This window comes from Elgaria multicarinata, chromosome 4 (genome assembly GCF_023053635.1).
Source record: "Elgaria multicarinata webbii isolate HBS135686 ecotype San Diego chromosome 4, rElgMul1.1.pri, whole genome shotgun sequence".
In the NCBI taxonomy this organism is placed as follows: Eukaryota; Metazoa; Chordata; class Lepidosauria; order Squamata; family Anguidae; genus Elgaria; species Elgaria multicarinata.
Genome location: NC_086174.1, coordinates 40020912 through 40048374, shown reverse-complemented (window position 1 = coordinate 40048374; position 27463 = coordinate 40020912). Strand labels below are relative to the sequence as shown.

At 40.3% G+C, this 27463-nt stretch overlaps 1 protein-coding gene across 7 annotated transcripts in view; it reads left to right on the top strand.

The window, feature by feature from the left end:
* The window catches only part of CDC42BPA (CDC42 binding protein kinase alpha), a 195599-nt gene that overhangs the window by 67567 nt on the left and 100569 nt on the right, over window positions 1-27463 (top strand). For all 7 annotated transcript variants that reach the window (XM_063124145.1, XM_063124144.1, XM_063124140.1 and 4 more), the window contains exon 6: window positions 26480-26573. In XM_063124145.1, the coding sequence (XP_062980215.1) occupies window positions 26480-26573 (94 nt within the window). The remainder of the gene's footprint in view (window positions 1-26479; window positions 26574-27463) is intronic.

Below are 27463 nucleotides of genomic sequence, written 5' to 3'. Positions count from 1 at the left end.
TTTTTTTATTTATTTTGCGGTTTCAATACCTAATAATATTTTACTGTATCTGTACTCTTAGTTTTGGCCTCTGCACCATGTGTTTAAGTGTGCTGCCTTAAATCATTTTCTGTGTTTGCTTATAACACAGCTGACATATAAGTTGAAGATATGTGACTATAGACAAGCACAGAACTTAAGTTTGATGAAACTAAGTTTAACATCATCAAAATAACATCTTTTTCATGGATGCAATTGTGGCGACCTGATTTATTGTGGTGATTGTAACCTGCTGGGAAAAAATGGTCTGGAGAGGAAAAATGCAAGATATATTACAAGGGCCTTAATGACAGACTATTCTTTCTCTTACAAGACTAACAAGCTAAAAATGCACAATTCTGAGACAGTTTTACCTTGTCTTCTTATTTATACTTCATTGGCAATCTTGCTGACCATAGTCATCAAGAGTGCTGCTTAGTGAATATAATCAGCAGTGACCTTATGTCTATAAAGTTGAACGTCAGTTCTTTTAGGATTCTCCTGCTATCCTGGAGCTCTAGATTCTGTATGCCTTGTAAGTATAGTAACTGCAATCCAAGTGCTCCGTGTTCTGCATCATACTTATGTCATGATATAGTATCCTTTGTTAGTACTTTGTGATTGAATTCCTGACTTATTCCCTCTGTAGTAATAGACTAACTACACACTTTTTTCTACACTAGCTGTTACAGTTTACTGTGTTGTTGTTTTACAAGAAAGTTTTTATTTTCAATAAACACATAGTTTAAAAAACAAAATGTGACATGTGTTGAGATTCAACGTTTTCTCAGAGGTTAAAGGAACTGATTTGTTTTTGTCTGGAATCTTGATAATTACTGAACTCTTTGTGAAAGCTCCTTGAATAGGTTTATTAAAGATAGTTTACGTTGCTCATTTTTATTTATTTTTAATGGTATGATTCTTTGAGAAACTACATATTCTGATATATGGCATGGATTTTTTTGGTCAATAAACATTAGTGGGTGATGGTGTAGTTTAAGCCCATTTAGGGCTAAAATAACTTGGGAGAATTATGGGAGGTGAAGGTAGAAACAATGGTAGGGTTGAAGTAGGGTTGGCTGAAGTGGACAAACAATGAAGTCAGCATTGGTGAAGTGGGAGTAGCAATGGCTCTCTAGAACAGATGAAACTCTAGTGGTCCTGTAGCCACTAGCCACAGTAGAAACAAGAAGGAAGCAAAGCCAAACCATGGCAGGGGCAGGAGGGTAAGAGTGAAAGAAGGGACAAAGAACACATCATGGGAATAGGGTCACTCCTAGACTAGTTGACATCCAAGATCTCTTCCAGCTCTATGATTCTTGATGGATATGAATGCCAAATATATGTCAAGTATTTTCCAGTGGTGTAACACCAGGGACTGGGTGTTTAGGAGCAAATAAAGCAAGGCAACAGACAGCAAACATTTTGAGCAAGAGAGTCTATGAGGGATTGGTAGCATTGTGTAGTACAGAAGGTAGCGAACCTGAGAAGATGGTAAATAAAGAGTGGAGAAGATTGCCCTTCAATTTGTATATACATTGTCAAGGTTACTGCAGTAGCTACAATTGAAAATATTTGAGACTTTCCCACTTTTGACTGCTGCATTGCCAGTGCATAACTTTCTGTAATATTTTCCATCTTCAAATGGTTAAGCACGCCAGAGTGAGATTAGCTGTTAGTTAAATTAGATGTTTGCAGGCATGCTTCTTGTCTTGCTCATACGCCTTTCATAACATATTCCTATGTCTTTCCTAGTATTATTTGCAGCTTTGCCAATGAGACTGCCTTGCCTGTTGCATAAATTTATATCCAAAATGACAGTTTTTATCACTTGGATTGCAGTTAACACAAACCATGCTTGTAACGCATAGGTTTCTTGCAAAAATTAAAAACTGCAAAAGAAGTTTACTTGAGCAGTCATTGAAATGTGACTCCATTTCCCTCTTTTTTTAAAAAAAAAAAAGGGGGGGGAAATCCAGCTGTTATAGTAGAAAGTGAAGGAAAATGTCAGCAGTGTCCTTTTCTATGGGAACAGCATGGGAGTTGTTCTCTTTGGGGGAAGCATTAACTATGTATATTTGTAAGGAGATGTCAAGAGTTTTCCATTAATAGTTGTCCCAGCTGGGGCCAAAAGTAATGATCTTCTCAAATAGCTGTGCTGCAGTTGCTAATGCTTTGGTTAGCTCCTTTGCGTCGATTGAGCTCATTTTGTGCGCTATATTAAAATATTTGCCATACAAACTGTTAGTTTTGCTCATTCCAAACCTCCAGCTTGTGTAACTATTTATTTATTTAAGCTACCTTTAAGGGTAAAAAATGTGACATCCAAGATAAAAATAACAAATAATAAACTGTAAATCTCTACCTATAAAGCGGAAATTATGCGTGTATCGCATATATCCAGAATTGTTTACCCACTTCCACATATGGTACTGCCTTAATGCTGTTCACCCAGACAGGTCTTCATGTACATGGATCAGAAAAAAATCTAAAAACATGAATTTGGGTTTTTTAAATATTTTTAAAGAATTTAATAAAAAACCAAGGTTTATGCCTACAACTCCCAGCATGCCTTGGGTAGGAGGCCAGACTTACTGGCCTTTGGCGGCCATTGTGATTCCTAAAGTCAGTCAACCCAATTCCACATAAAAGGAATCAATCCACATAAATGGGCTGCATCCATTTGCGGTGCCTCCCCCACCTGCCATGTGTGGCTTTAACATCATAATCTGAGAAGACCTTGAGACCTACAAAGGACAACGTTTTCCTATCTTTCTACCAAGACAGTCCTCTCTGTCTTCACTTCAGTATTCATCACTTGCACTTCAGGAGTTTCTGTTGAGTCCTAGTGTTGCAAGAATTATTTGTCTCACTATGTCAGTTTGCCCATTCTTTGTCCAATAAGGGCAAACTAATGATGACAGCACAAGTCATTACACTTAGGAGTGTCTAAGCAATCTGTCATGTTTCTACTACTTATAATTATTCCATCCTTTTACCATGGTGCTATAAATATGCAAAGGCTAAAATATGCAACTCCTGAATGCCTTGATTAAAGAGTAAATAGAATTACAGGCAGGTTCAGACTTGCTGAATTTCTGGGTTGTTAAAGTAACATCTGTGTTTTGTCTGGAAATCAGATGTATTTAGATATTTAAAAATTAGATATATATTACATTTTAAAATTATCATCAGCATTTGTCAGCTAAGAGCAGAGATTTATGATGGTCCTTATCAATGAGAAGGCTGAACCAGAAAAACTACAGCTGGAATTTGACAGTTACCTGGGACACCGACAGAGTTGAAATACGCAGTCACTGAGTAGGGCTTTAGACACAGGCAGAGTTGGGTGTGCAGTCCAAAGGGTCAAGGTTTACCAGCGAGTCTAAACACATGGAGTGCTCATAGGCTGTATGTTGTTTCCAGCATCATCCCTGGGCAGCTCAAGACCTTTTAACCCTTAACAACCTGACACCAGGTGCTGGCATTTAGCCCTGTAGCTCCCAAGCTCTGGCAGCCTGCCAATGCTGATCCCTCACTCTCATTAGCCTGCACTCAGCTGGTATTGGAGGAGCCTCGTGATCCCTTTCCTCATTGTCCAACTCTGTTAAAGGGGCTTCAGCCAAGTCTTGCCTGTCCTGTGAAGGTAAGGGGTCTTGTTCTACTTGGCAGCTTGTCCCTTCTCCAGGATCTGCTGGAGCTTGCTCTTTCCCTTCATCCTCTGATGATGATGGCTCTGGGGGAAGCATGACAATTATGAACTTTTAGTTAAACAGAATTTTCAGTTGGGGAGCTCTGTAAGTTAAGAAATAATATTCTTGTAGAACGTGATGTAACTTGTGTGAAAGCTATTTAATACTGATAGAATAACAACAGTCTTCTGGTCGCTAGACATTGGGACCAGAAGATTGTACCCAGGGAAATTTAGATGGGCTCTGAGGCCCCTCTAATGGAAATTCCCATTTTAGAGGATGGAGAGGCAAAACATGCCTCTGTTGTTCTTCTTGAACTGCTGGCAAGAGCCTGGCAAAGCTTAGGCTTCTGAGATTGGAGTATTCCATTGATAGGGTTCTTCATCCTTAGAATTGCTCTGTAAATGTAATAAAGTATTAGCATGTGGTCAACATCTCTGTGGCAGAGATCACAGTTCTTTGCTTTAAAGGTCTCATTTTATCCCCCCCCCCTTACATCTGCCTACCAAAGTGTATCATCTTTAAATAATTATTTAGCTTGGACTTCAGAATCCAACACATAATGAACTTTATCTTTGAGTAGTGCCTTTGATGCTAGGATGACTGTTTTTGATTTGCTGAATCAGTAATATGTTATCATCTTGGGAATGTCTGGCTTTCCCTGATAATTAAGTAGAGTGGGAGATTTGGAGCAAAGGGAAGTAGAGAAATGTTTGCAGCATCTTCTATGTGCTTTTGAGTTGGTTTAGCTCAGTTGTGAGCCAAATGCATGCTGGCCATTAAAATGAGACATAATTGTGAGTCTATACTTAAAACAGATGATTATGTCTGCACTACAACAGGTAGCATCAAAAACACTTGAAGAGAAACATTTACTTTGAGAGTTGAAGCAACAGGCTCAGACTCGAAGGCAAAATTGAGTTAAATTATTGTAATACAATGACTCAAAGTGAACTACTGAAATTAAGCTTGGGTTTTCTGATGAAATGTGATGATGTTGAAGAAAAAAGAAAACTAAATTACAAAAACTAAGTTACCCTAATGCCAAATAGAATATTGCTGTCAGAAATACCGCTGCTTTTAACCAAAACATGTTTTTTGGTTCTTTGTGAAATTGAGGAAACAAAAAACACACACTCTCTCTTAATAAAACCATATTCATTTGGAATATTATATTAAGGTATCTGTTAAAGGTAGTATCTATTAAAAGGAAAGTACCAAGACGTTTATCTTTGAGGCTTTCTGTTGTAGCATCATGTCTGTCTGTTAGCGTCAAAGATGTTTCATTTCGTTTTGTAGGAATGGGGAGGAAATTTCTTCAGCTCACATTTTAATGCAGCCCTGCCTAATTTGCACTTTCCAAACCAATGTGCAAACCAAAATTCAGATATCCTTCAAAAATCATAGAAGTGTATAGTCAGGGGAAGTCCACACAAAAATGCATAGGTTAAAGAGTCATAGAATCATAGATCATAGAATCATAGAATAGTAGAGTTGGAAGGGGCCTATAAGGCCATCGAGTCCAACCCCCAGCTCAATGCAGGAATCCACCGTAAAGCATCCCTGACAGATGGCTGTCCAGCTGCCTCTTGAATGCCTCTAGTGTGGGAGAGCCCACAACCTCCATAGGTAACTGGTTCCATTGTCATACTGCTCTAACAGTGAGGAAGTTTTTTCTAATGTCCAGCCAGACGCTTTAACTTTTGAAGACTACAGAGACCCCAACCGCTTACATTATCTTGAAACAAGGAGTGAAATTAGGGTTTTGTTATGCTTGCCATAAAGTGTGTACATACACTGTCGTAAAGGACAGGTAAACATACCTTCTTATCCTGCACTTAGTGCTCAGTTTTTGGAGTAAGTGAGCAGCTTTTTATTTACCTTGCCTCAAATCTCATCAGTTAGCTCTGGAGCCCAGCAGTGTCATGCTATTGTGCTATGTTGCAACAGGGGCACATAGATTCCCAATTGTCTTTCTCTGTCCCTGCCAAATTCTTACAGGCCTTTAACTTGTTTCCTTGTACTCCTGAGAAATGATATAGAGAGTTTAGACCTGTCTGTTCAAATACATAGTTTTCCAATTGTGCATATTGATATTCCCCAAATTTTGGACATTTGCTGTAACAGAGATAGTCCTTGGCTGCTAGTTGCTCCTTCTCAAACAGGGATTTTAAAAGGTTCACACATGTACTGCCCAGCTGCTGCTTCCTTTACTCTGCAGAAGGGTCCTGAAGATGTAGGTGGTAGGTACATGGAATACTTTGCTTTTTTCACCATATTACAAATGAAATTGTCTGGAGTAGTTTCTTACTTTTAGAGAGCATTTGCACAAAGAGATTGTAAAACAGACAGTGAAAAATTATCTATTTGAACCGACATCAAAAATATCTGTAGTACTTTCTGGGAATACAGCTAAAAACTGAATGTTGATAACTTGTCACTTTTAAAGAAAATTTGACCTTGTAAATTATGAATGGCTCACCAGTAGTAGTATTTTTTTTATCAGATATGCTTAGTTGAGTAATATGAAGCTACACTACTAGGTGCTAGGTTCTTCCTGATGTTGCCAGAGTTCTACCAAGGCCATCTATTGATTCAGGTGCAGTTATGTTTACATATTTTTAAAGCTAACAAAACATGTCAGAAATTTTAACTTTTCCTTGAGCAGCAGGTAGTAGTTATATCACCATCCCTATAGTTTCTTTGCTTTCAAATAGTAAAATTGGCTACAGTTCAAACAACAAAACTAAGAAAGCAAAAACCATGATGTGGGAAATATAACTCAGAAGAGGGCCATCTTAGGGCCAAACTAGATGTGATGTTTGTATCATAGTTTTCCCTTGTGTAAATGATTTTTGTTTAATAAATAGCCAGGAAGGAGTTGGAGAGTCAGATTGGGACTGTGACATGGAAGGAGGGGAACTTTCCTACCATTTTAAAATAACAGGTGCATGTCAGTTGTCAGATACCAAGAATTAAAGTGCTCCCTTCCACCATGGCACAGTTCTGATCTGCCACACCCACTCCACATGACAGCTATTTAGGGTTTTTTTTAAAAAAAAAAAAATCCAGCACACAAGGGCAAACTACCTGGCAAACTACCTGGCAAATGACACCTGCTGAAAAAGTACCACATGACGTTCTGATTAACAAACTAGCTAAAGTGGGCTAGATGGAACAACTATTAGGTGGATTCACAGTTGGCTACAGAATCGGACTCAAAGAGTACTTATCAATGGAGCCTTCTCAAACTGGGGAGAGGCAACGAGTGGGGTACCATAGGGCTCAGTCCTGGGCCCAGTGCTCTTCAACATTTTTATTAATGATTTGGATGAGGAGGTGCAGGGAACGCTTATCAAATTTGCAGATGACACAAAATTGGGTGGGATAGCTAATACCCTGGAAGACAGAAACAAACTTCAAAGTGATCTTGATAGGCTGGAGTGCTGAGCTGAAAACAACAGAATGAAATTTAATAGGGATAAATGCCAAGTTCTACATTTAGGAAATAGAAACCAAAGGCACAGTTACAAGATGGGGGATACTTGGCTCAGCAATACCACAAACAAGAAGGATCTTGGAATTGTTGTAGATTGCAAGCTGAATATGAGCCAACAGTGCGATATGGTTGCAAGAAAGGCAAATGCTATTTTGGGCTGCATTAATAGAATGCATAGCTTCCAAATCATGTGAGGTACTGGTTCCTCTCTATTCGGCCCTGGTTAGGACTCATTTAGAGTATTGCGTCCAGTTCTGGGCTCCACAATTCAAGAAGGATGCAGACAAGCTGGAGCGTGTTCAGAGGAGGGTGATCAGGATGATCAGGGGTCTGGAAACAAAGCCCTATGAAGAGAGACTGAAAGAACTGGGCATGTTTAGCCTGGAGAAGAGAAGATTGAGGGGAGACATGATAGCACTCTTCAAATACTTAAAAGGTTGTCCCACAGAGGAGGGCCAGGATCTCTTCTCGATCCTCCCAGAGTGCAGGACACGGAATAACGGGCTCAAGTTAAAGGAAGCCAGATTCCAGCTGGACATCAGGAAAAACTTCCTGACTGTTAGAGCAGTATGACAATGGAATCAGTTACCTAGGGAGGTTGTGGGCTCTCCCACACTAGAGGCCTTCAAGAGGCAGCTGGACAAGCATCCGTCAGGGATGCTTTAGGGTGGATTCCTGCATTGAGCAGGGGGTTGGACTCGATTGCCTTGTAGGCCCCTTCCAACTCTGCTATTCTATGATTCTATGAAATTCCCCTTTTCTATGCAACTGTTAAAGATACAGGAGCCCTGTTCTCCTTTTCATATGATCACCCTATCTACATTGTCTTCTGAAGAAGATTCCTTCAGACGGGGTATGACAACTTGTATTACTTGAATTCTAACATCTCAGTGTTTGGCAAGTTAGAATTTGGGGCTAGTACATGAGTGTTGTTGTTTATTCATTCAGCTCCTTCTGAAAGCTCCCTATCTAGCAGGAATGGGGAACCACTGGCCCACCACATCTCAGGTTCTCTCCTAGGCAGGGAAAATCTCTGATCAAAGTAAAGAGATCCCCCAGCCCAACTCTCTTATTTCAAGTCTGTGATTAGAGATGAGATTTCCCATCCCATCATGCTTCAACTAGACTTTTAAAAAGCTTCGTTGCAGCATTTTCAGGAAGGGAGAGTTTATGGCATGTGTGAGTGAGTTTAGGCAATGATTTTTGGGGATCATATGCCACCAGTGTGGTGGCCCTGCCCATGTTGGAATGTGGTACCACCCACTGCTGGCACGCAGTCCCTGATGTGCTTCCCCAAAGCTAGTTCAGGCCTTGGGCTGAAAAAAGTTCACCTGCTCTATAGCATGGGGAGGGGAGTTCTTTAAATTAATGCCCCCACCCCACCCTTTCTCCCAACTTACAATTCCCATTATGGAAATGTGAATAGTCTGCTTCACAGGGTAAAGACAGAAATGCAGACCATAATAATGACTGAAAATACTCTCAGAGAAACACCTGTCTATAAAGTATATCAAGAAAACACCTTGTTCTTTGCTTACTGGCTGGTATGAACATTTGTTCATGCAGTACCTTGGGCACATCTCTTTTGTAAGTATCTGCTAATAACGCTTCATAATATTGAGAATTCTGAGGGGTTTTAAAAATAGCAACATGGATGAATTTTGTTGCATGCGACATTCAAATTACATTGGCAATAGGGATTTGTAATTACATTTGCATAATGTAAGAGCCCTTAGTATCTCTGCACGCATGAGCTACCTCAGAAAAGGTCAGAAACAGTAATTTCAGTGAGCTTTGTTAGCTGGAATGAAAGTAAACAGGCAACTAGAAAATAGTATTGGGCAAAGAGAAGAAACGTGATCAGCTCAAGATATAGACAGCAACTGGCAAGCAAGTGCTTCTAATTTTATAGATAGCTGAATACTCTCCTTATATAGTATTTAATACACTCAGCACCAAAATAAAAAGAGTGCATTTTAACATAGTTTTTAAAACATGACATAAGAAAATAATACTAAGAATATATATCTTAAATCCTTCATTTTTGCTGATTTTCAATAACTGTATATAATTTAGTAAATGGGAAAATGGTCTATTTTTTATGTTAGTTGCCTGGGTTAGTCTGGGATTCTGTTGTTATTCAACTGTGTTGAAGATATTTCTATTTAAAGAAGTATTTGATTCTGTTGGCTTATTTCTATTAATCGATTGTTAGATTTGGCTCTTTGTGTTTTTGTCCTTGTTGAAGATTTTAGCTTCCAGCTTGTTGTAAATGCGTTTTTGTGCCTCTATATTTTGTAAAGTGATTTGAATTACTCCTTTTTTTGGAGAGGGAAAACGGGGTATAAATTCCATCATTGTTGTTGCTACCCCATTTCTCACTAGGGTGCCTGACCATCTTGTTTTATTTAAAAATGTAATGGAGTTAGTTGAAGGGAACCTCTGGAGCCTAAACGGAGAGAGGAATTTATTTATTTATTTATTTCATTTCTATACCGCCCAATAGGCGAAGCTTTAAAATTTAAACCATGAAAAGCATAATAAAACAACCAACAATTTAAAAACACAAATACAAAATACAATATAAAAAACACGACCAGGATAAAACCACACAACAAAAATTGATATAGGTTAAAATATGAAATTAAAACAGCAGAGTTTAAATTTAAGTTAAATTAGGTGGTAAAATACTGAGAAAATAAAAAGGTCTTCAGCTGGCGACGAAAGGAAAACAATGTAGGCGCCAAGCGAACCTCTCTGGGGAGCTCGTTCCACAGCCGGGGTGCCACAACAGAGAAAGCCCTCCTCCTAGTAGCCACCTGCCTCACTTCCTTCTGGTTACCTTTTGGCTAGCAGGATGGGCATGTTCTCAGAACCCAACTCCTTCCTTACCCAAAGTACACTACAACACGTTTCTTGATCTTTGTGCCTTCCTGCATGGGATGACAAGCTGGATCCAAGAATAAACAAGAAGTAAACTCTCCAGACAAAAGCGAGACGCTTTCAGTGGGTAGTTCTTCTGATGGAGCATGTTCATATGTTCTCAGTGGGGTTGCACTCCCCCAGAAGAAGCAGGTTCATAGCTTGGGCATTCTCCTGGGTGTCATCATTATCACCTGAAGCTCAGGGGACCTCATTGAAGTGCTTTTTACTCACTTTGGTTGGTGACCTTGCTATGCCCTAGATAGTCAGGAATCACATCAGTAGTCTGTAATTTGGTAACCTCCAGGTTAGATTAGTGCAATGCATTCTACATGGGGCTGTCTTTGAAGTCTGTTCAGAAGCTAAAGCTTCTGCAAAATATGGTGGCCAGATAGCTGGCACCAGAAGGTCTGAGCATATAACATCACCTGTACATTTTCAGGCCCAATTCAAGGTGCTAGCCTTGGATTTAGAATATCTGACAGAGTGCCTCTTCTGGTATGAACCTACCTGTACGTTGGGATCAACATCAGAAGCGCTCTCCTCTAAGGTTCTCCAACGGAGGTTCAGAGGTTGGCAGCAAGGGAGGGGGTCTTCTCGGTAGTGCCCCCATGATTGTGGATTGTTCTCCCCATTGTGGTCTGGTGCTAACATTGTCATCTTTTCAGTGCAACTTTTATTCCCAGGGATTTGATGGCATATGATGGAACTTCTAAAGGTTACTTGTTTTATCAGTTCCTGATAGTTTGTTGTTAATTGTTTTTAGCTCTTTCAAACTGTTTTAACTTTTTGTACATTAAAGATTTTATATTATGTTTTATCAAGTTGTATTTTATGATTTTAATTTTTAAAAGAAGTTTTGGCTATTGGGCGGTTTGGAATATAATGAATGAATGAATGAATGAACACTCCCTCTCCTTGTGAGGAGGTGGTTACAGCTGCCTTGAAAAAGTCAGTTGGGAGACCACTCCTAAAGAGACCACCTTTGATTTTCAAGAATTGCCACAACTATCAGCTGGTTACACATCTCTCCAAGCAAGGAGGTTGTTGCCACACATCTTCAGGCATTCTTGGATGAAATTAACTATCTAGATCAGTGGTACCCAGTGGGATTGCATAGGGGGCGTTAAGAGGCAAGGGGGCGCTAAGAGGCAAAGGGGCGGGAGGAGGGTGCTTGAGGCAAAAAGCGCCTCTCCAGCAGGTCTTTAAACCCAGGGACATTTTTATGGGAGAAAGTAGTTTGGTCCCAAGCCATATAGGGGAAGAATCCACACGTGTATTAATACCATTTAAGAAGAGTCCTTTTAACGGTGAATTGAACTATTTCAAAAGCACCAAAACGCTAATGAAGAGACATACCCTGCTGGGTGTGCCCCGCCATGCTGGCTGCAAAACAGAGGCATTTGCTCTCTTTCCCCTCCCTCCCTCGGCAAGCCTGCGGTGGGTGCTTCCCATTTAAAGGGGCCACGCGCAGGGGGCACTGGGCATGAGTTTGTGGAACCAAGGGGGCAGTTACCTGTAAAAGTTTGGGAACCACTGATCTAGATCTCTTTCAATCTGGCTGCAAGCCTAGGTTTGGTTTTATGATGCCACTGGGCTTGCAACCTTGAAGGGATGGTGGGGACGTAAATGAACTTTAGCCTTGAAGTGGAGCCTATACAAAGCCCTTTCCCAAGCTGCCATAATTTCCCCAATATTGGCAGCTCCAGGCATAGGCCCCCACACAGAGACAGAGATTAAAATATTGGCACCTCCACATAATTCCTGCCTACTTGCAGGCAACCACATGAGGCCCACTGAGTGTCTGAATGAGGCCATGGACCTGGAACGCTTCAGTGGATCATTCTTCCCAGTATGCAGCAGTTAGCTGCCTGCTGGTTATCAGATAAATACCAGATCACAGTCTTTTTAGGTAGCTTCTCCAATTCATTTCCAGAAAATCCATATCTGCTTCTGAATTCCGTGTTATTAAGTAGCTAAGAAGAATTTTCACAGGGATTTCCTTTAAATATGGGCCTAATCTACAGCAAGCAGGATATTGCACTATGAAAGCAGTATATAAGAGGCAGGAGCCACATTACTGCTTTATAGTGGTATTGAAGTGCACTGACAACTGTTGGCCCATTGACACATACCATATACTGCTTTCCTAGTGCTATATCCTGCTTGGATATAGCACTAGGCCATGATCACGACAGTATCTTTCTGTACAAAACTATTTGGAAGGCAATGTGTTGGAAACATGCATGGAGTAAATATATTTTATCTTGCTTTTATTTCATTTTTTAATACCAGGTACTTGAATAGATATTCCTGAATGAGTTTAAAATAGACTCTGTTTAGCCTGCCAGAGATTAGAGGTATTACATTCCAAGGAGCATGGATTTGTGATCTATTTAATCAGGCCTGAATTGCAACCCCCACCTGACTACAAACAGTGAGATATTTTCATCACTCTCTCATATAGGTTACCTTTCTAGCCTAGCCTTTCCTTACCTTATTAGCATAATGTCTAAGTAGCTTGTGTTCATTTATCAGTGATTTTAATCAGAATAATATAAACAAATATATAGCTCTTATTTTGAGAATGTTTTAGGCATGAGAAAGTCACGTAGGGCTGTCATGCACAATAAAACAAGCCTTGTTTTGATCATGTGAACCAGATCATAGTTTAGAATACTGTTTAAGAACACAAGAACTTTTGTAGTACTGTAGTTGTTGTTGTTTATTCGTTCAATCGCTTCCGACTCTTTGTGACTTCATGGACCAGCCCACGCCAGAGGTTTCTGTCGGCCGTTGCCACCCCTAGCTCCCCCAAGGTCAAGTCTGTCACCTCCAGAATATCATCCATCCATCTTGCCCTTGGTCGGCCCCTCTTCCTTTTGCCTTCCACTTTCCCTAGCATCAGCCTCTTCTTCAGGGTATCCTGTCTTCTCATTATATAGCCGAGGAGTAGCCTATTCAATTAGTATTCTTTCTCGGAGTGATCAGGACCACATGCTTAAAAAGGAATGTTTAAGAGATAGTGGACTGGTTCTCACATCACAATAAGCCATGTTGAAAACAAACCGTGGTGGGTTGGTTAATTGCTCACTAAGCTGTGTTGCTCCTGACAGACAATCAGGCGCTTGCCAGTTTTCCATGGTTTGATTCCCCCTTCGTCCTTTCAATTCTCCCCAGCATGAATCCCAGGGTCTTTGTGGCACAACGCATATATATTCCTGCTGTGATGAGATTCTCCCCCCTACCTTCTTGCCTTACAAAGCACCTATGTTGATATATATATGCCAAACCTTCAGAGTGGAGTTGGGTATATGTGTGTTACCTTACTTTTTAGGTCAAGGTGGCTGCAGGTTTTATTTATTTTCTTTTGTTAACTCTTAAAAAAAAATTCCTTGGCTGCTCCTCGCAGCCTATTCCTCTTCCTAGCAAGTTATGCCTGTATGCGTGATTGACTTACCTCTGGGTAAGCAGCCCCGTATTGAGCAACCCAACTCTGAGGCCCGGTATTGGGCAAAAGGCAGGATACAAGCATCCAATTTGGAAACATGACATGGCAATTGATGGGGAAGATTTAAGCTTTGCCCTTCCTGCTTTTATACCAAAATCCCCCGCGCCCCAACAGTGAATGATTAAAAAAGGATGGCTTTTTTCAGGGTGGCTTGCACATGGTTAACAAACCATGCTGAGGAAACTGCGCTGGGTGCAGACATCATGACAAGCCACCTTGAAACAAATAAGGGAGACAACCCACTGTGAGTTGTGCAAACCAGGTCAGAGTAACTGCGAATACTCTTTAATGTACTTTTAGCTCCTAGACTTTTTTAGCCTGAGAAGTAATAGTTGTAGAGAAATAAAACTAAGTCTATTAAGAGCCATTTTATATGGACATTGAACAGCAGGATCATTATGTTCTGCAATTAAAACTTGGAAAATATATATTTAACATTTTACAGCCATTTTGCTCTGTAGCTTATATTTCATTTCCCCTTTTAAACAACTCTTAATAGCTAGGGCATTTTTTTGTTCCATGGAGGGGTTTGGCAGAGTCTCTGATCGCAAGGATCCCTATTTCATAGTGAATGATTCAGTGAGTAGTTCATACTGCAAACTTTTAACTTTACTTGCCTTGGGAAGAAAGGCTTTGGGAACCATTGCTGTGTTGCTTTCAGGGGGACTGAATGCAATAGATGTTCCTGGGAAACATCCCTAAGGGACTAGGATCAACTCTCTCTGGACAGTGATGAACTTTGCTTTGAGGCCATGTGAGACAGGCAGACAGATGTCTACACATGTGACATTAAAGCAGAACTAAGGATGAACTATTTTAAAAAGACAGGATGGTTTTTTTAGGAACATAGGAAGCTGCCTAGATGAACTGTTTGTTCATCCAGCCTAGTACTGCTTATTCCTACTGGCAGATGCTCTGCTTTGGGCCCTCCACAGGAGAGTACTCAAGTACATAAATAAGTGTGGAATGAGATGACACGTATATACATGATATTGAAGATTCTAATCAAGGAACATAAGTGATTCTCAATTAAATTTGCCCATTTAGTTTCTTTGTTCTGTTATACTTTTTAAACCAGGGAACTATATTTGCGCTTTATCCCTCCTGTTAGCATGCAATCAGTATACTGGGTACAATTATTTAGAAGACCTACAGTGGCCCTTTCTGTTCTTTGGGGTCTTAGTTTTTTATGTGATGCCTTATTTTTTTATCAGGTCCTGGTAGTTTTATTGTTAATTGTTTTTCTTGTTTTTGAAATTATTAAATTATTGAATGTTAAAAGTTTTCTGTATGTTCTATCATGCTTTGATCTGCCCAAGAATTCTAGCTGTTCGGCAGTATAGAAATTATTATATAAGGGCTAGAGAACAACAGATATTTGAGGATAGGTTTACTGAAAAATGAAGTGTCTTTGTCATATATTAAAATGATACATTTAGGGCGTTACTAGACGGGGCTCTAGCGCGCGTTACCTTCCGCAGTCACGTCGAGGCTTCCAGATGACGTTCACGAGGATCCGCCGTTATCCTGCGGTGAAGCCTCTTTCTCCCGACTTTAAAAAAGTGAGTTCTAGTGCGCCTTTTCCTGCCATCCCGCGGTAATTCGGAGTACGTGTGGGAGGATGTGAGGTCACTGCGGTCCACACTGGGCAGGAAAAGGCGTGCTAAGGGGGAGTGGTCAGCGGCTTCGGTCAAGCCGCCTCCGCCATTTGCGCCCAGTCCGCCAGCTGGGGCAGCGCGGCGGAGCGGCTTTTTTTTATTATTCCCCCAGTGACAGTTTGCGCAGGAACGGAGGACCGGAAAAGTGGCTGGTGACTCCTTGCGGTGGGCAGCTACCGTGGCCGCATAATGGCAGTGCTGTACGCTGCCTGTTAGTGTGGGTACCAGGCTGGCAGAGGGCAGAGCTGTTTGTGGGCTGCTGCCATGGCTACGGCCAGATGTGGGTTGGCTCCTTGGGATGGGGCACAGAGGCGGTCATCGCCGCTGACACCTCAGAGGCATGATGGGAGATGTAGGCACAGAGTGCCCATGCAGACGATTGACCTTGGGTCATATTACACCCGCCACGACCCCCATCAGAAAGTGAGCGCATCAATGCCCTCAACAGCACCAGCAGCACTTCAGCTGGCACTGGCACTGACGCCGACGCTGACGCCAGCAGGGCCGGCGGCAGCATCGCTGACGGCTGCGCAAGTTTGCGGTCTTTCGGACTTGCGCAAATCGTGCAGCGAGCGAAAAAAAAAGCCGCGGCAATCAGGCCAGTGTGGCTGCGCAACCGTGCTCGCGGCGGCAGCAGCACAACCGGCGCAAACTTCCGCCACAAATCGAAGGCAGGTGTGGAGCATGAGGCGTCACGGCTGAACGGGAAAATCCGCTTTCACCGCTCCTCAACAACGGAACACCTGGTAGGTCTAGCAAAGCCCTTAGAGATAATGTTCATCCATATTTGTTTTCCCTGATCTGATTTTTTGTTATTGAAAGATATGTACACATATATCATGTTTATGTTAATTTTTGTTTTATATGATTAAATAGAGACTAAATAGAATGTAATGAACGCATGAATAATTGTTCAGGAAATACCTATCTGCCTTAAATGAGTTCTATTCTTTAGGATTAGCTGAATTGCATTCTAAGGTACTAAAGGAACTTGATGATGTACCCTGAGAACCTCTATTTGTCATGTTAGGCAAATCTTAGAGTATGGGTGAGGTGCCGCAGGACTGGGGACGTTGTTCCTATCTTCAAAAAGGGGAGACAGGACAATCTAGGAAACTAGAGACCAATCATTCTGACTGATACCAGGGAAGATACTGGAATAAAGGAATCTATTTGTAACCATGTTGATAACAATGCAGTGAATAGTAGAAATCAGCATAGATTTGTCAGGAACAAATCCTGCTAGACTAATCTTATCTCTTATTTTAAACAGGTAACTAGCTTAGTAGATGGTGGGAATGCTGTGAACAAAATTTATCTTGATTTCAGCAAAGCATTCCCCATGATATTTTGGTTAACAAACTGGTTAAGCATGGGCTACATGATAATATCATAAAATGAATTCATAGCTTGTTGGAAAGCTGTACTCAGAGTGCTTATCAAAGTGGAGAGAAGATTTGAGTGGATGCTGCAGGGCTCTGTCCTGGGCCCAATACTCTTCAACATTTTTATCAGTAATTAGATGAAGGGGCAAGGGGGTGGATTTGCACATGACACAAAACTGTAAAAGATAGCTAACACCACAGAACACAGGAATAAAATTCAAAATAACCTTGGTAGAATGGAAAACTGGCACTTTGAATTAGATCCAGAAGTAAATAGGCAACCACTGCAGATACCTGGTTCAATATGATTCGATCTGGCTACACCTGTTAATATTCTAGCAGCCGTATTCTGCACGTTGAAGTTTCGGAATCATCTTTAAGGGCAACCCCACATCTAGTGCATTATAATAGCCTAATTGTGTGGAGCAGGATACCCAGACTATCCCTGTCAAGGAATGGTTGTAGCTGGCGAACCAGCCAAAGTGGTTAAATGGTGCTCCAAGTCTCTGAGGCCACCTGGGTGTCCAGTAAGAAAGTTAGATCCAGGAGTACCCCCAAGCTATGTACCAGCTCCTTCAAAGAGAGTGTGCCCCTATCTAGAACAGGCTGTATACCCAGTTCCTGGACATGAAATCCACTTATCCCGAAGCCCTCCATCTTGTTAAGAAATCTGCATACTCTATCCTGACTCAGATGACAAGAACAAATAGAACTGGGTGTTATCAGCATATTACGTAATAGAAAAAAACAATCTTTCTTCTATACACAATGGCAATTTCTATTCATCGTAAATTAGATCTTCCATTTTGGTTATTTTGCATGGGCGTTTTCATGTTTAGCATTCTATTCCACCAGTCCAAAATTGCAGCAGTTTTTCTCTCTCCATTGTATAAACAAGTAATTTCTTTCTAAACTAAAAATTCAAAACAATTTTAAATTACAGCCCATGGTAAAATAAATTGTACTGGGGTAGTACATGATTTTTGTTTTACAACTGACATATTATTCTACTTGCTGATTATACAACTGGTGTTTATTTCCACCTCTTTGTTTATTGGAATAGGCAGCCCAATCCTATAAATGTTTATTGGAAGTAAGACCCATTGACTTCAATAAGACATACTCAAATATAAATGCGTAAAGGATTGTTGCCCATGTTTCCTTCCCCACCCCACCCTTCAAGAGGCGCAGTTTCTGGCAGTCTCAAGCCACTAGGAAAAGGATAGAAGATGTTTAAAACTTCTTGCACTAGTCACAAAAATAACTAGGATTCCTGAATCCAGAGTTGTTTTCTGTATCCCCACAGTCTGGAGTAAGATGGTAGGAATTAGTCCAACTGTTGTTTAGTCTCTGTCAGTGCCGGTGTTCTTCAATTGTCAGTTGTGACCAGAAGAAGCTTTGCTATATGTGCCAAAATAGAATAGTGCAAAAGGTATCTAGTCTATATTTAGTATGAAGTAAAAGAGGTGAAAGTCTTTCTAAAAACAAATATACTATACTGAGGTTACAGTATCAGGTAGCAATTTACATTGTAACAGCTGAACATATTTTGGATTTCTCTGTAGCTTCTCCTTTCAGGATTCCTTTGACAGATGGTACCCACAGATGGATGTGACATTCTTAAAGAGATTATTCTTTCTACTCCTTTACCAGCCAGCAACTTCTTCTACCACACAGCTCTAAAAGCTCTCACATGAATTAGCTTTACTTAGCAGACTTTAATTATTTAATCTTTAGACCATGCAGCAGACTTGTGGTGGTGATTAACAAGTGATCTACTTATATTTTCAATAACTAGGTTTGAATCCTAACCATAGCTGATTTACCAATCCAACTTTATAGTACATTTTTCTGTCTTTGTGATTCTTTCTGTTTTCATTTTCATTTTCTGACCACTACTAGGTTTTTCCTTAAATTATGTTCAGACTGAAATAAATAACTTTGGTAATTAAATTAACTTAATTCATTTCCCTGTAACATTTATAAAAAAAGATTTTATTTATCAGACTTCTAGGTCATGGGTAGACTATGGGCCAGTTCACATGACACAACAGCCTATCATGGGTTATTTAACCCACGGTGAGACTGCAGGGCATGTGAAGCTTTATTTTGCATATCCTCCATTCAGATTGTGTTGTACAAACCTGGAGATTGTGGGACATGTGAGGGCTAAGCATTTGCATAACCCACAGTCGCTTTACATGATATGCAAAGTGGCACCTGCGGGCACTGCATCTCATCATGGGTTAAATAGCCCCTGACAAGCCATGGTGTGCCATGCAAACTAGGTCAGCATAGACCCTGGACTTTATAAGACATGTCCCAGAAGAGGCTTTCTCACCTTTCTTCACTGGATGACAGGTCAATGACTGGAACTCAACATGTAATGATGGCAATTGAGGGATTGTGAATGAGGAGGCAGTTGCCTTGACAGGCAGTTGCCTACATCCTGCCAATCTTGAATTGCCTATACCTATCCTGTGTGTCATTACAGCTAACTATCATATTATCGCCTCCATGTTAAGAAATAAGTACAAATTCATTTATATCTATCTCAGTATGCTTCTTCTTAAACATCATGAAGATATTTATTTATTTAAAACATTTGTATCCTGCCCTATATCGTTAGGATCTCAGGGCAGCGTACAGATAAAAGCATACAGTATAAAACAATAAATATACACAGCTAGAAACAAATTAAACCATGAACCAAGTTAAAACAATATATAATTTAAAAGCAGTAAAAATTAAAACAGTTAAAACAATGTGCCACCTTAGTGAATTTAACCATTAAAGGCTTCGTTAAAGGCCTTATGAGGGATTGTAGAAGCTAGGCTTCCTAGAACTAGCATTTTAAAATCTGTTCTGCGGCATGGAAACTGTATCTTGAAAACCATAATCCTTTAAATTGCTGAATCAAATGGGTGAGTCCTCTGTAGCATGTTATTGGTGTAAAATTTCCTTTGAGGAATGCAAAGCCTAGCTTGAAAGACAACATGCAGGGTAGCTGAATCAAGAATAATATTGGGTAGCTGTACACATTTTGAAATGCCCGAATACTTTTACCTTCTCAGTCAGGCCTGGCACTGCACAGATGACTGTTATGCTGGAATGCAGAAAATTAAATCACAAATGTTTGGGGTTTAATATGTTCTTTCCATTCTTGAAGAGGGAAATGTTTTTAGAATAATGTAATAGACATGGTGTCAAACATTTGCTGTAAATGGAGACTGAATTCATAGTAAAGCATATGTTCTCTAGAGTACAGATAGAGAGTCTTACTAGGTTTGAATATTGATACAGTGGGTTGAATGTCCTGCCACTGGCTTAGAAGCAACCTCTGGATGCTTTGCAGATGTTGTGATGATATCTATCGATTTATCATCTCTCTGTCTTTCCCCCAACCTTCAACAAAGTATCAGAGTGGCTTATGTGGTCAAATATGAAGATTTTATATGTTCACACAGACACCCTTGTGTTTGGAGTCAACTCAGGCTAGGGAGTGGGATCATCCTGCAAGTCTCCATTGGTGTATTTTTTTACAGTCGTATGTGATATTTTTTATTGCTGCTGTATTGCTGCTGTTTTGCTAAGTTGGATGTTGTGTCTCAGTTGATCTTTAGATAGTTTTGTATGATTTTAGTGTTAATAGTTTTAATTTGATTTTGTAAGTCACCTTGGAGAATTGGTAGGGGAAAGGTGGATTATATGTATATTAAATAAATATAACAATCATAGCTTTTGTGAGGCTTTCCAGTCCTTTCAACACATTAGAACTGTTCTGTTTGCCCAGACATTTTAAGTTTGGTTCTTTATCTTTATAGTATTGGCTGTCTCTCAGTTGTTTTGATGATTGTATTTTTGTTTGATTTTGTATTTATATGACTATTCATAGAAGCCCTTCTTGTACACAACCCTGGGATCCATAGGGATGAAGCAAAGCATATATATATATATATATATATATATATATATATATGAGCAAGAATGCATAGACCACAGCCTATACCCCTGTTACTAATGTAAAACTCATCTCTGGGGTAATGGAACTATTTTAGGGCTTTGGAGTTTAGGGCTTTGAGTGTGTGTGTTTAGTCTTTGGTGTCAATTTGATAAAGAGTTTTTGGAAAACTACAGACCACATCCTTAGAAATAACACCACAACAAAGTTTCTATAAGGGATGTTATGTACAGTGATTGTACTGAGCACATATTCTGTTACAAATGAAAGGAAATAGATACTGCATCTTACTAATGAAACTAAAAATTGCTAAAATAATTTTATTTTCCGTACTTGGAATTAGATTGGGAACCTTTCTGAAATAATGCAATCACCATCTTGTGGAAACAGAAAATTGAAACGGAAGCTCTGTAAATAATTAAATATTGTAAATCAGGATTAGCTTTGATTAATGAATGGCATGTTAACCTCCACTGCTCTGGAATACTCTTCTGTAATTGTTGCAATTTGTCGTGTTTCAGCTGAAGATTACTTATCTCGTTTCCGTAGGATTGTCTACTCCTGGAGCTTTTACAAATTGGATCAGCTATAACATTTTTGCTAATTTCCCTTGGTGCTTTGTTGGAGTTCTTAAGATCCAAGCTGGGTCCTTAGAATAGATTTTAGTTTTAATGAAAAAGATCCTTTTCTTAGCACTCCCTTTATGGTCAAGCAGTAATGATTTTTGCATGACCTAATCAATAATCATTGGTTTGAAGTGGTGGCTGAATTTTGCTGTGCATTGTCCTACCTGATGAAAAATGTGGTTTTGGAATTAAATGTAATCTATTTGCGAAGCTCTTATTCAATTACATATTGACAATTTACATAAACTATATTTGTTAACTGTATTACACTGTCACCTCCCATCTTCATTTATGACTATTCTAAATAGTCCATCTCTCTCATTGTCCTCTTATCAGATAGGTTCATCTCTCATTTACTACTTTGAATCATTTTAAGTAGGGATGGCCTGAGCTAGATGATATCCAACTGTGGCCCAGTGTCACATCTCCACTTCGTTGTTTGGGACCTTTTTCAATATCCCTAATGCATAATGGAGGGGTGGGCAAGTATCATGCTGACAGGCTCCACATTGACCTACATGATTTGAAAGTTTGAAGGAACTGTGTTTGCATACTGGCCAGCCATTTTCAGTATTCCCAATGGCCCTGGGCCCCATTCCTGATGTGAACCGCCCAGAGAGCTCCGGCTATTGGGCGGTATAGAAATGTAATAAATAAATAAATAAATAATATCCTTCTGCTATGCTGTATTGGGATCCAGAGGCATTCTGAGGGAACAGAGGTGGCAGTGGCTGCAGGTGCCCAATCTGGCACTTAGAGGCATACCAGGTGGTTAGAAATTCTACTCCTTTCGGCAGCAGCAGCATTAAGTAAGCTTGGGGAGGGGGCACCAGGGAGTGGGTAGAGGGCTATGATCCCCTTAAACTTGTCATCAGCCCAGTATAAGGAGAAGGATCAAAATCGTAGCAGAAGATTCCACCACTAACCCACACACATTTGTTTGAAGGTCTAGATCCTATGCACGTAACCAGTGTACATGCTGCAATGCTAAAACATACTCACAAATGTTATCTGAAAGAGGTTACCGTAACCATGTTTTAGTATCATTACATGTACACTTCTAGATCTTCAAACATGTTTTCCCCTTGCACATGTTCATTAATTCCAGAAATATCCCTTGAAAGAGGCTAAGAAATATGTGTGTGTGTGTCTGTGTGTGGAGCACATTCATTTGAAGGTCTAAAGAGATCCTATAGGCATAGGATATAGTTATAGGAAACTCACAGCTTTTTCAAGGTTCTCAATCGCACAGAGTGGTCCCTATGGCTGCCCAGCATTTGGCTAATCATATCAAGTACTCACATATTCCCACATATGTTGTCTGAAATAAGCAAATGTAATGTGACCATATTTTAGCATTATCCCCCTTATATAAAAAAAACCCCTAGGGTAAGGTATTAAATTGTCTCTGGTATGTACGATTCTAAAATTCCAGTTGTCATAGTATTTTCCCGTTGCTATAAATTTTAAACCACTTGGTCTTTATTTCCTTGGGAAGATAAAAATTCCACTTGACTTGTAAGAATTAAGCAAGATTATTTTTTTTACATTTTCTGAAGTGGTAGTTATAGGTTTAATTGTCACCTGCTCACATGTCTTGTTTTGATCCTTTTCATGAGCTGGGCACTGCTATTCTGAAAACCATCAGAGAGAAGAACATATTAAGCCTGCTTTTAAAAACTTTTGAGCCTAGGAAGTACTTTGCAATAGCTGGCCTTGTTCAACAAGAATAGTATTTGGCTTCTGTATCATTATGGCTCTCTATGCCAGCTGTGTTTCAGACCATCTGGATGATCTGTCTTCCCCTAGTAAAGCTTAATAAGCAGATATAAGTCATGTCTGAGATGGCCTAAAATGAGGCTGATGGCAAAAGGAGACTCTTAGAAGGAATTAGTGGGATGATCGCATGACCAAATTGTGAAGACCGGCCCAAGATGGTTGTGGTCTTGTTCAGGCTGTTCAGGCTGTTCAGGCCTCCTCATGGTCCATCTCTGAGAAAACAGCTTGTTAAGCTGAACGCTCTCCCCGCCCCTGGTGGGGGGAGGCCCCCTTCGCAAGGGAGGGGGGAGCCAGAGGCCTGCGTGAGGCTTGAGATTGGTTGACGTGGGTCATGCTACTACTTCGCATTCCGTTCTTGTGCTTCTGACTAGGGCCTTATGTGTTAGAATTAGTCCTTAACTTGTGGTGTGAGTGGTTAGTCTCCAAAGGGCTGGCTAATACCATCTTGGTATGGGGTTAGGGAGGTGAGGATCTGGGTTACCTGGCTTTTGTTCCAGAGCCTACCTTGCAGGGAGGTTGGGTGGACCTCAGTCTTCCTTCATACAAATCACAGTGTGTATCGAGCACAATCACTGCCCAGGCGTGGCTTGCTGTGTCATCCAAATGCAGGTGGCATGGCTTGTTGGAGGGGAAAACAGCACTCCAGTAACCTAGAACAGCCCATGGGTTATTGGAGGGTTGTTTCCTCCTCCTACAAGCCATGCTGCATGGGTTCAGATGACATGACAAGCCACACCCTGGCGGTGATAATGGAAATCACACACCACAATTTAAATAATTCGTGGTGGCTTAATTTTGATCATGCAGACCAGATCAATATGTGCAATAGGAAATGGAGCTCTTTCTGAAGAGAAGATTGAACAGGAATATGTTGTGTTCAGACCGAGATTTAGATTCTGAAACCAGGGAAGTGTAGCAGTCTGGAGCATGAAAAGATTAGACATTTCATGTTATATGATGGATTTAGGTATTGGCTAAATAAATACCAAATAGCTCTTTTTTGTAAGGGGGCAGTTTGCATATGGGTTTTTCTTCTAGCTGTAGATTACATGTACATTCACTCCTTTGTTGCACATATCTTACTGATCACTTATAAGGAATCCAAAGTCGTGGATGTACATCAGATAATTCTTACAATCATTCTTACTGGACAAATTGATTTAAAACAAGACTCATGTTGCAATCCTGAGACTTACTTAAGTCCTACTGCTAGGATTGCAGCCTTGTTTTTTGAGTCTGATTTTAAATCTGTTCGTCTGTAAAGAATGATCATAAGAATTATTAGAAGTACAACATTTACATGTGAATACTTTGTCAGTGACCTGGGGGCTGTCTATATGGCGGTGGGTTGCCGCTGCGATTATCTCAAATCCTGCGCTTTCGCTGCTGGCAGCAGCTAATCCTGACACTGCAGCAAAAGCACAGGGTTTCCAGCACCAAGCTCACCCCCTGTCCTCTGCCTGGGCAGATGGTGACCAATCAGGGGTCGCCATCCACCCAGCCACACCTCCAGAGCAAGGCTAGATGGCGGATACGCCATACTCGCCTCGCTCTGGGAAAAAAAAGTTGGGGTAAACCCATGACTTCTTCTTCGGAGTTGCAAGTGAAAGCTCTGTAGTGGCTGCAAATCAGTGGCTGTGTCATATAACTGTCACAGCGCAGATTTGCAGACACCACTGGGCTTTGGGCGCATATAGACAGCCCCCTGGAAATGTGTATAATAGGAGTAAATGTAAGTTATCTAGAATTGTAGGACCTGGTTCTTACAAACTTTCACCTCAAGCTTCCCTCCTTTTTCCTTCCACGGTGTTTTTCAAGAGACTATTTTGTAAATGCAGTAGAACATGACAAGGCCTGCTTTCCCTGGCCAAAATTTGCACTCTGTGTGTGTTTTTATGAATAAACACCAGTAACTTAGGCTGCCCAAGGCATGCATATGTTGGCTGGTGAATGTATATCCCGTTGTGTGTTATTGCTTGTTTTATTAGTATTTAAAATTCAGAAGGAAAACCAGATACCATAAAGCTTTGGTATTTTCAGAGTAAAGTCTGAACATGAGAATTTAGTTTTAAGAGAGGTACGTTTTTAGGAACAAATTGTATTTTAAAAACAAAAAATCATACCGAAGTTTAGCATTCATGAGTTTCATGTATAAGAATGTTTGTCTGTTTACTAAATTTGGAAGGTCAGAGATCTACAGGGTGTGAATTAAAGGTAATTGAAGCTGGTGGAAAACATCCCAGTTGTTCTGACAAGCTTTCCCTTGATCTTAGAGATATGTTAATAGCCATTTAAACCTCCAGTGTCAGGTGAATTTATGCTTGTTGGGCTGCAGAGGCAGGTGGCGATAATGGACATTTTCAGGTAGCATAATAAAACACCTATTTTCTCATGCTAGAATCAAGCAGCATTTGTTTTAATTGAGATCACACAAGACTAGCCAGTAACTATATAGTCTACATTGCAGTAAATGCTTATGTTATTTCCAGGTTGAGTTTATTTGTAGCTCTTGCTCACTAAACTTAAGGTAAGGCTGAAGTTGGCAGAAAATGGCAACCTCTCTGTACTATATACATTGTAATGGAAAATGGCAATTGACAGTAGGATCTGCAACGAAATGTTGCTGTGTGGAGTGCTCCTGTTCAAGATTTCAGCCACCAGCTATGCCTTCTTCCTGGATCCTCCATTCCATTTCTCTGCCCACCTGATTTTACATTCCCCCTCCTCCAACAATCAACCAGCATTGCATGGCTGCTGAGCATGCTCAGTCCTCATTGAGTTGTTTTTAGGGTCTTTTCCCCAAAAGGGTGTGTGTTAAACTTTTTTTGTACTTCTGCAAACCTTGGGATTGCCCAAAGCCTTCTGATACTGCCATCTTGTGCTTAGACAGTACTGTTGTATCTATGGAAGGATATTAGTATATATGGTGATGCTGTGTGTGTGTGTGTCACATCTGGATTGTGCTGTTTAGTTATTGATGCTGAAAAGTATCAGCAATATGAATATAAAAATACTGAGGTGCATTTGTGTTTTGAAAATCAATAATTCCATTAGTAGTTTTATAAAAGGAAGTGTTGCAAACAGCTTACATTTGTTAGTTTTGAGAAATTTTCCCCTTGTTCTTCTTAAACTTGGGAGATATTTGAAGTATCAGTATCATACTTAGGTCTAATCTACACCAAGCAGGATATTGCACTATGAAAGCAGTATATAAAAGGCAGGAGCCACACCAAGCAGGATATAGCGGTATGAAAGCGGTATATGCTGTGCATCAATGGGCCTCAACAGTTGTCAGTGCACTTCAATACCACTTGAGAGATATCAATTTTAGACTTGGGTGTCCCCAAAACAGTATTCAAATTACTTGCAATGCAGAATGTTTTATTACACTTGCCCCCATACAGTGACCCAAATTTATTTATTTACAGGGATATCAAACCAGACAACATCCTGATGGATATGAATGGACATATTCGGTTAGCGGATTTTGGTTCTTGTCTGAAACTGATGGAAGATGGAACGGTAAATTAGAAAAATAATACAACTAAAATATAGCTTCAACAATTTCATTTCTATCCCTTGTTTACAGCTACAATTTCTGATTATATTTCTGATAATAAAAATAACATTTCTGGCTGTAAACTTGTCATTTTAGTAAGTATGTTGATTGCATAAAAGAGACCCTTTTTAACTGTTCTGGGTGGGTAAGTGATAAAATTCATTCACTTTGCACACCTACTCTATTCCCACTGCAAATATCACATTAAGTAATAAATGCCCCATTATGGTTTCATAAATCTTGTTAGTTCTCTCTTATGATTATTCTATTCTTTAGCAAAAAGTCTGTAATTATAGAAACCTGCAGTTGAAATAAATAATACATGTTGAGAGTTCTGCTTATTTGCTCTCTCTTTGTAATGTACACTACTATGGAACTTGGGGTAGTATCCAATGTGAGCTTTGCATGGACAGCCCATGGCCCCTACAGTGGGCAGTCTCAATGTAAGTGCTTCTGCAGGCAAGTACTGAAATGAGCAGAAATGCTCGTTTCCTGAAAGGGTGCGACCTGCCCCTTCCAGAAATGAGCAATTCTGCTCTTTTCATCACTTGCCCCTGGATGCACTACATTGCAGCTGCCCATTGTAGTGGCCGCATGTGTGTGCTTGCATCCCCTGACACCAGCCCTGGGCTTCCTGCACAAGGCCTGCATTGGATACTACCCTTGGGTTCCTGGTTAGAGAATGTGGATGGTTTTAGTGTGGAACCAGCAATATACAATGCAATGAATGGAGGGGAGATTCATGAATCACAGGAGCCCTGAGGCTGGGATGGAGCAATTTCTGAATGTCTCCTGGTTAATCCATTTACTCAAGCCAAGTGCGAAGGGTCATTGGCTCTTACAATGCTACTAC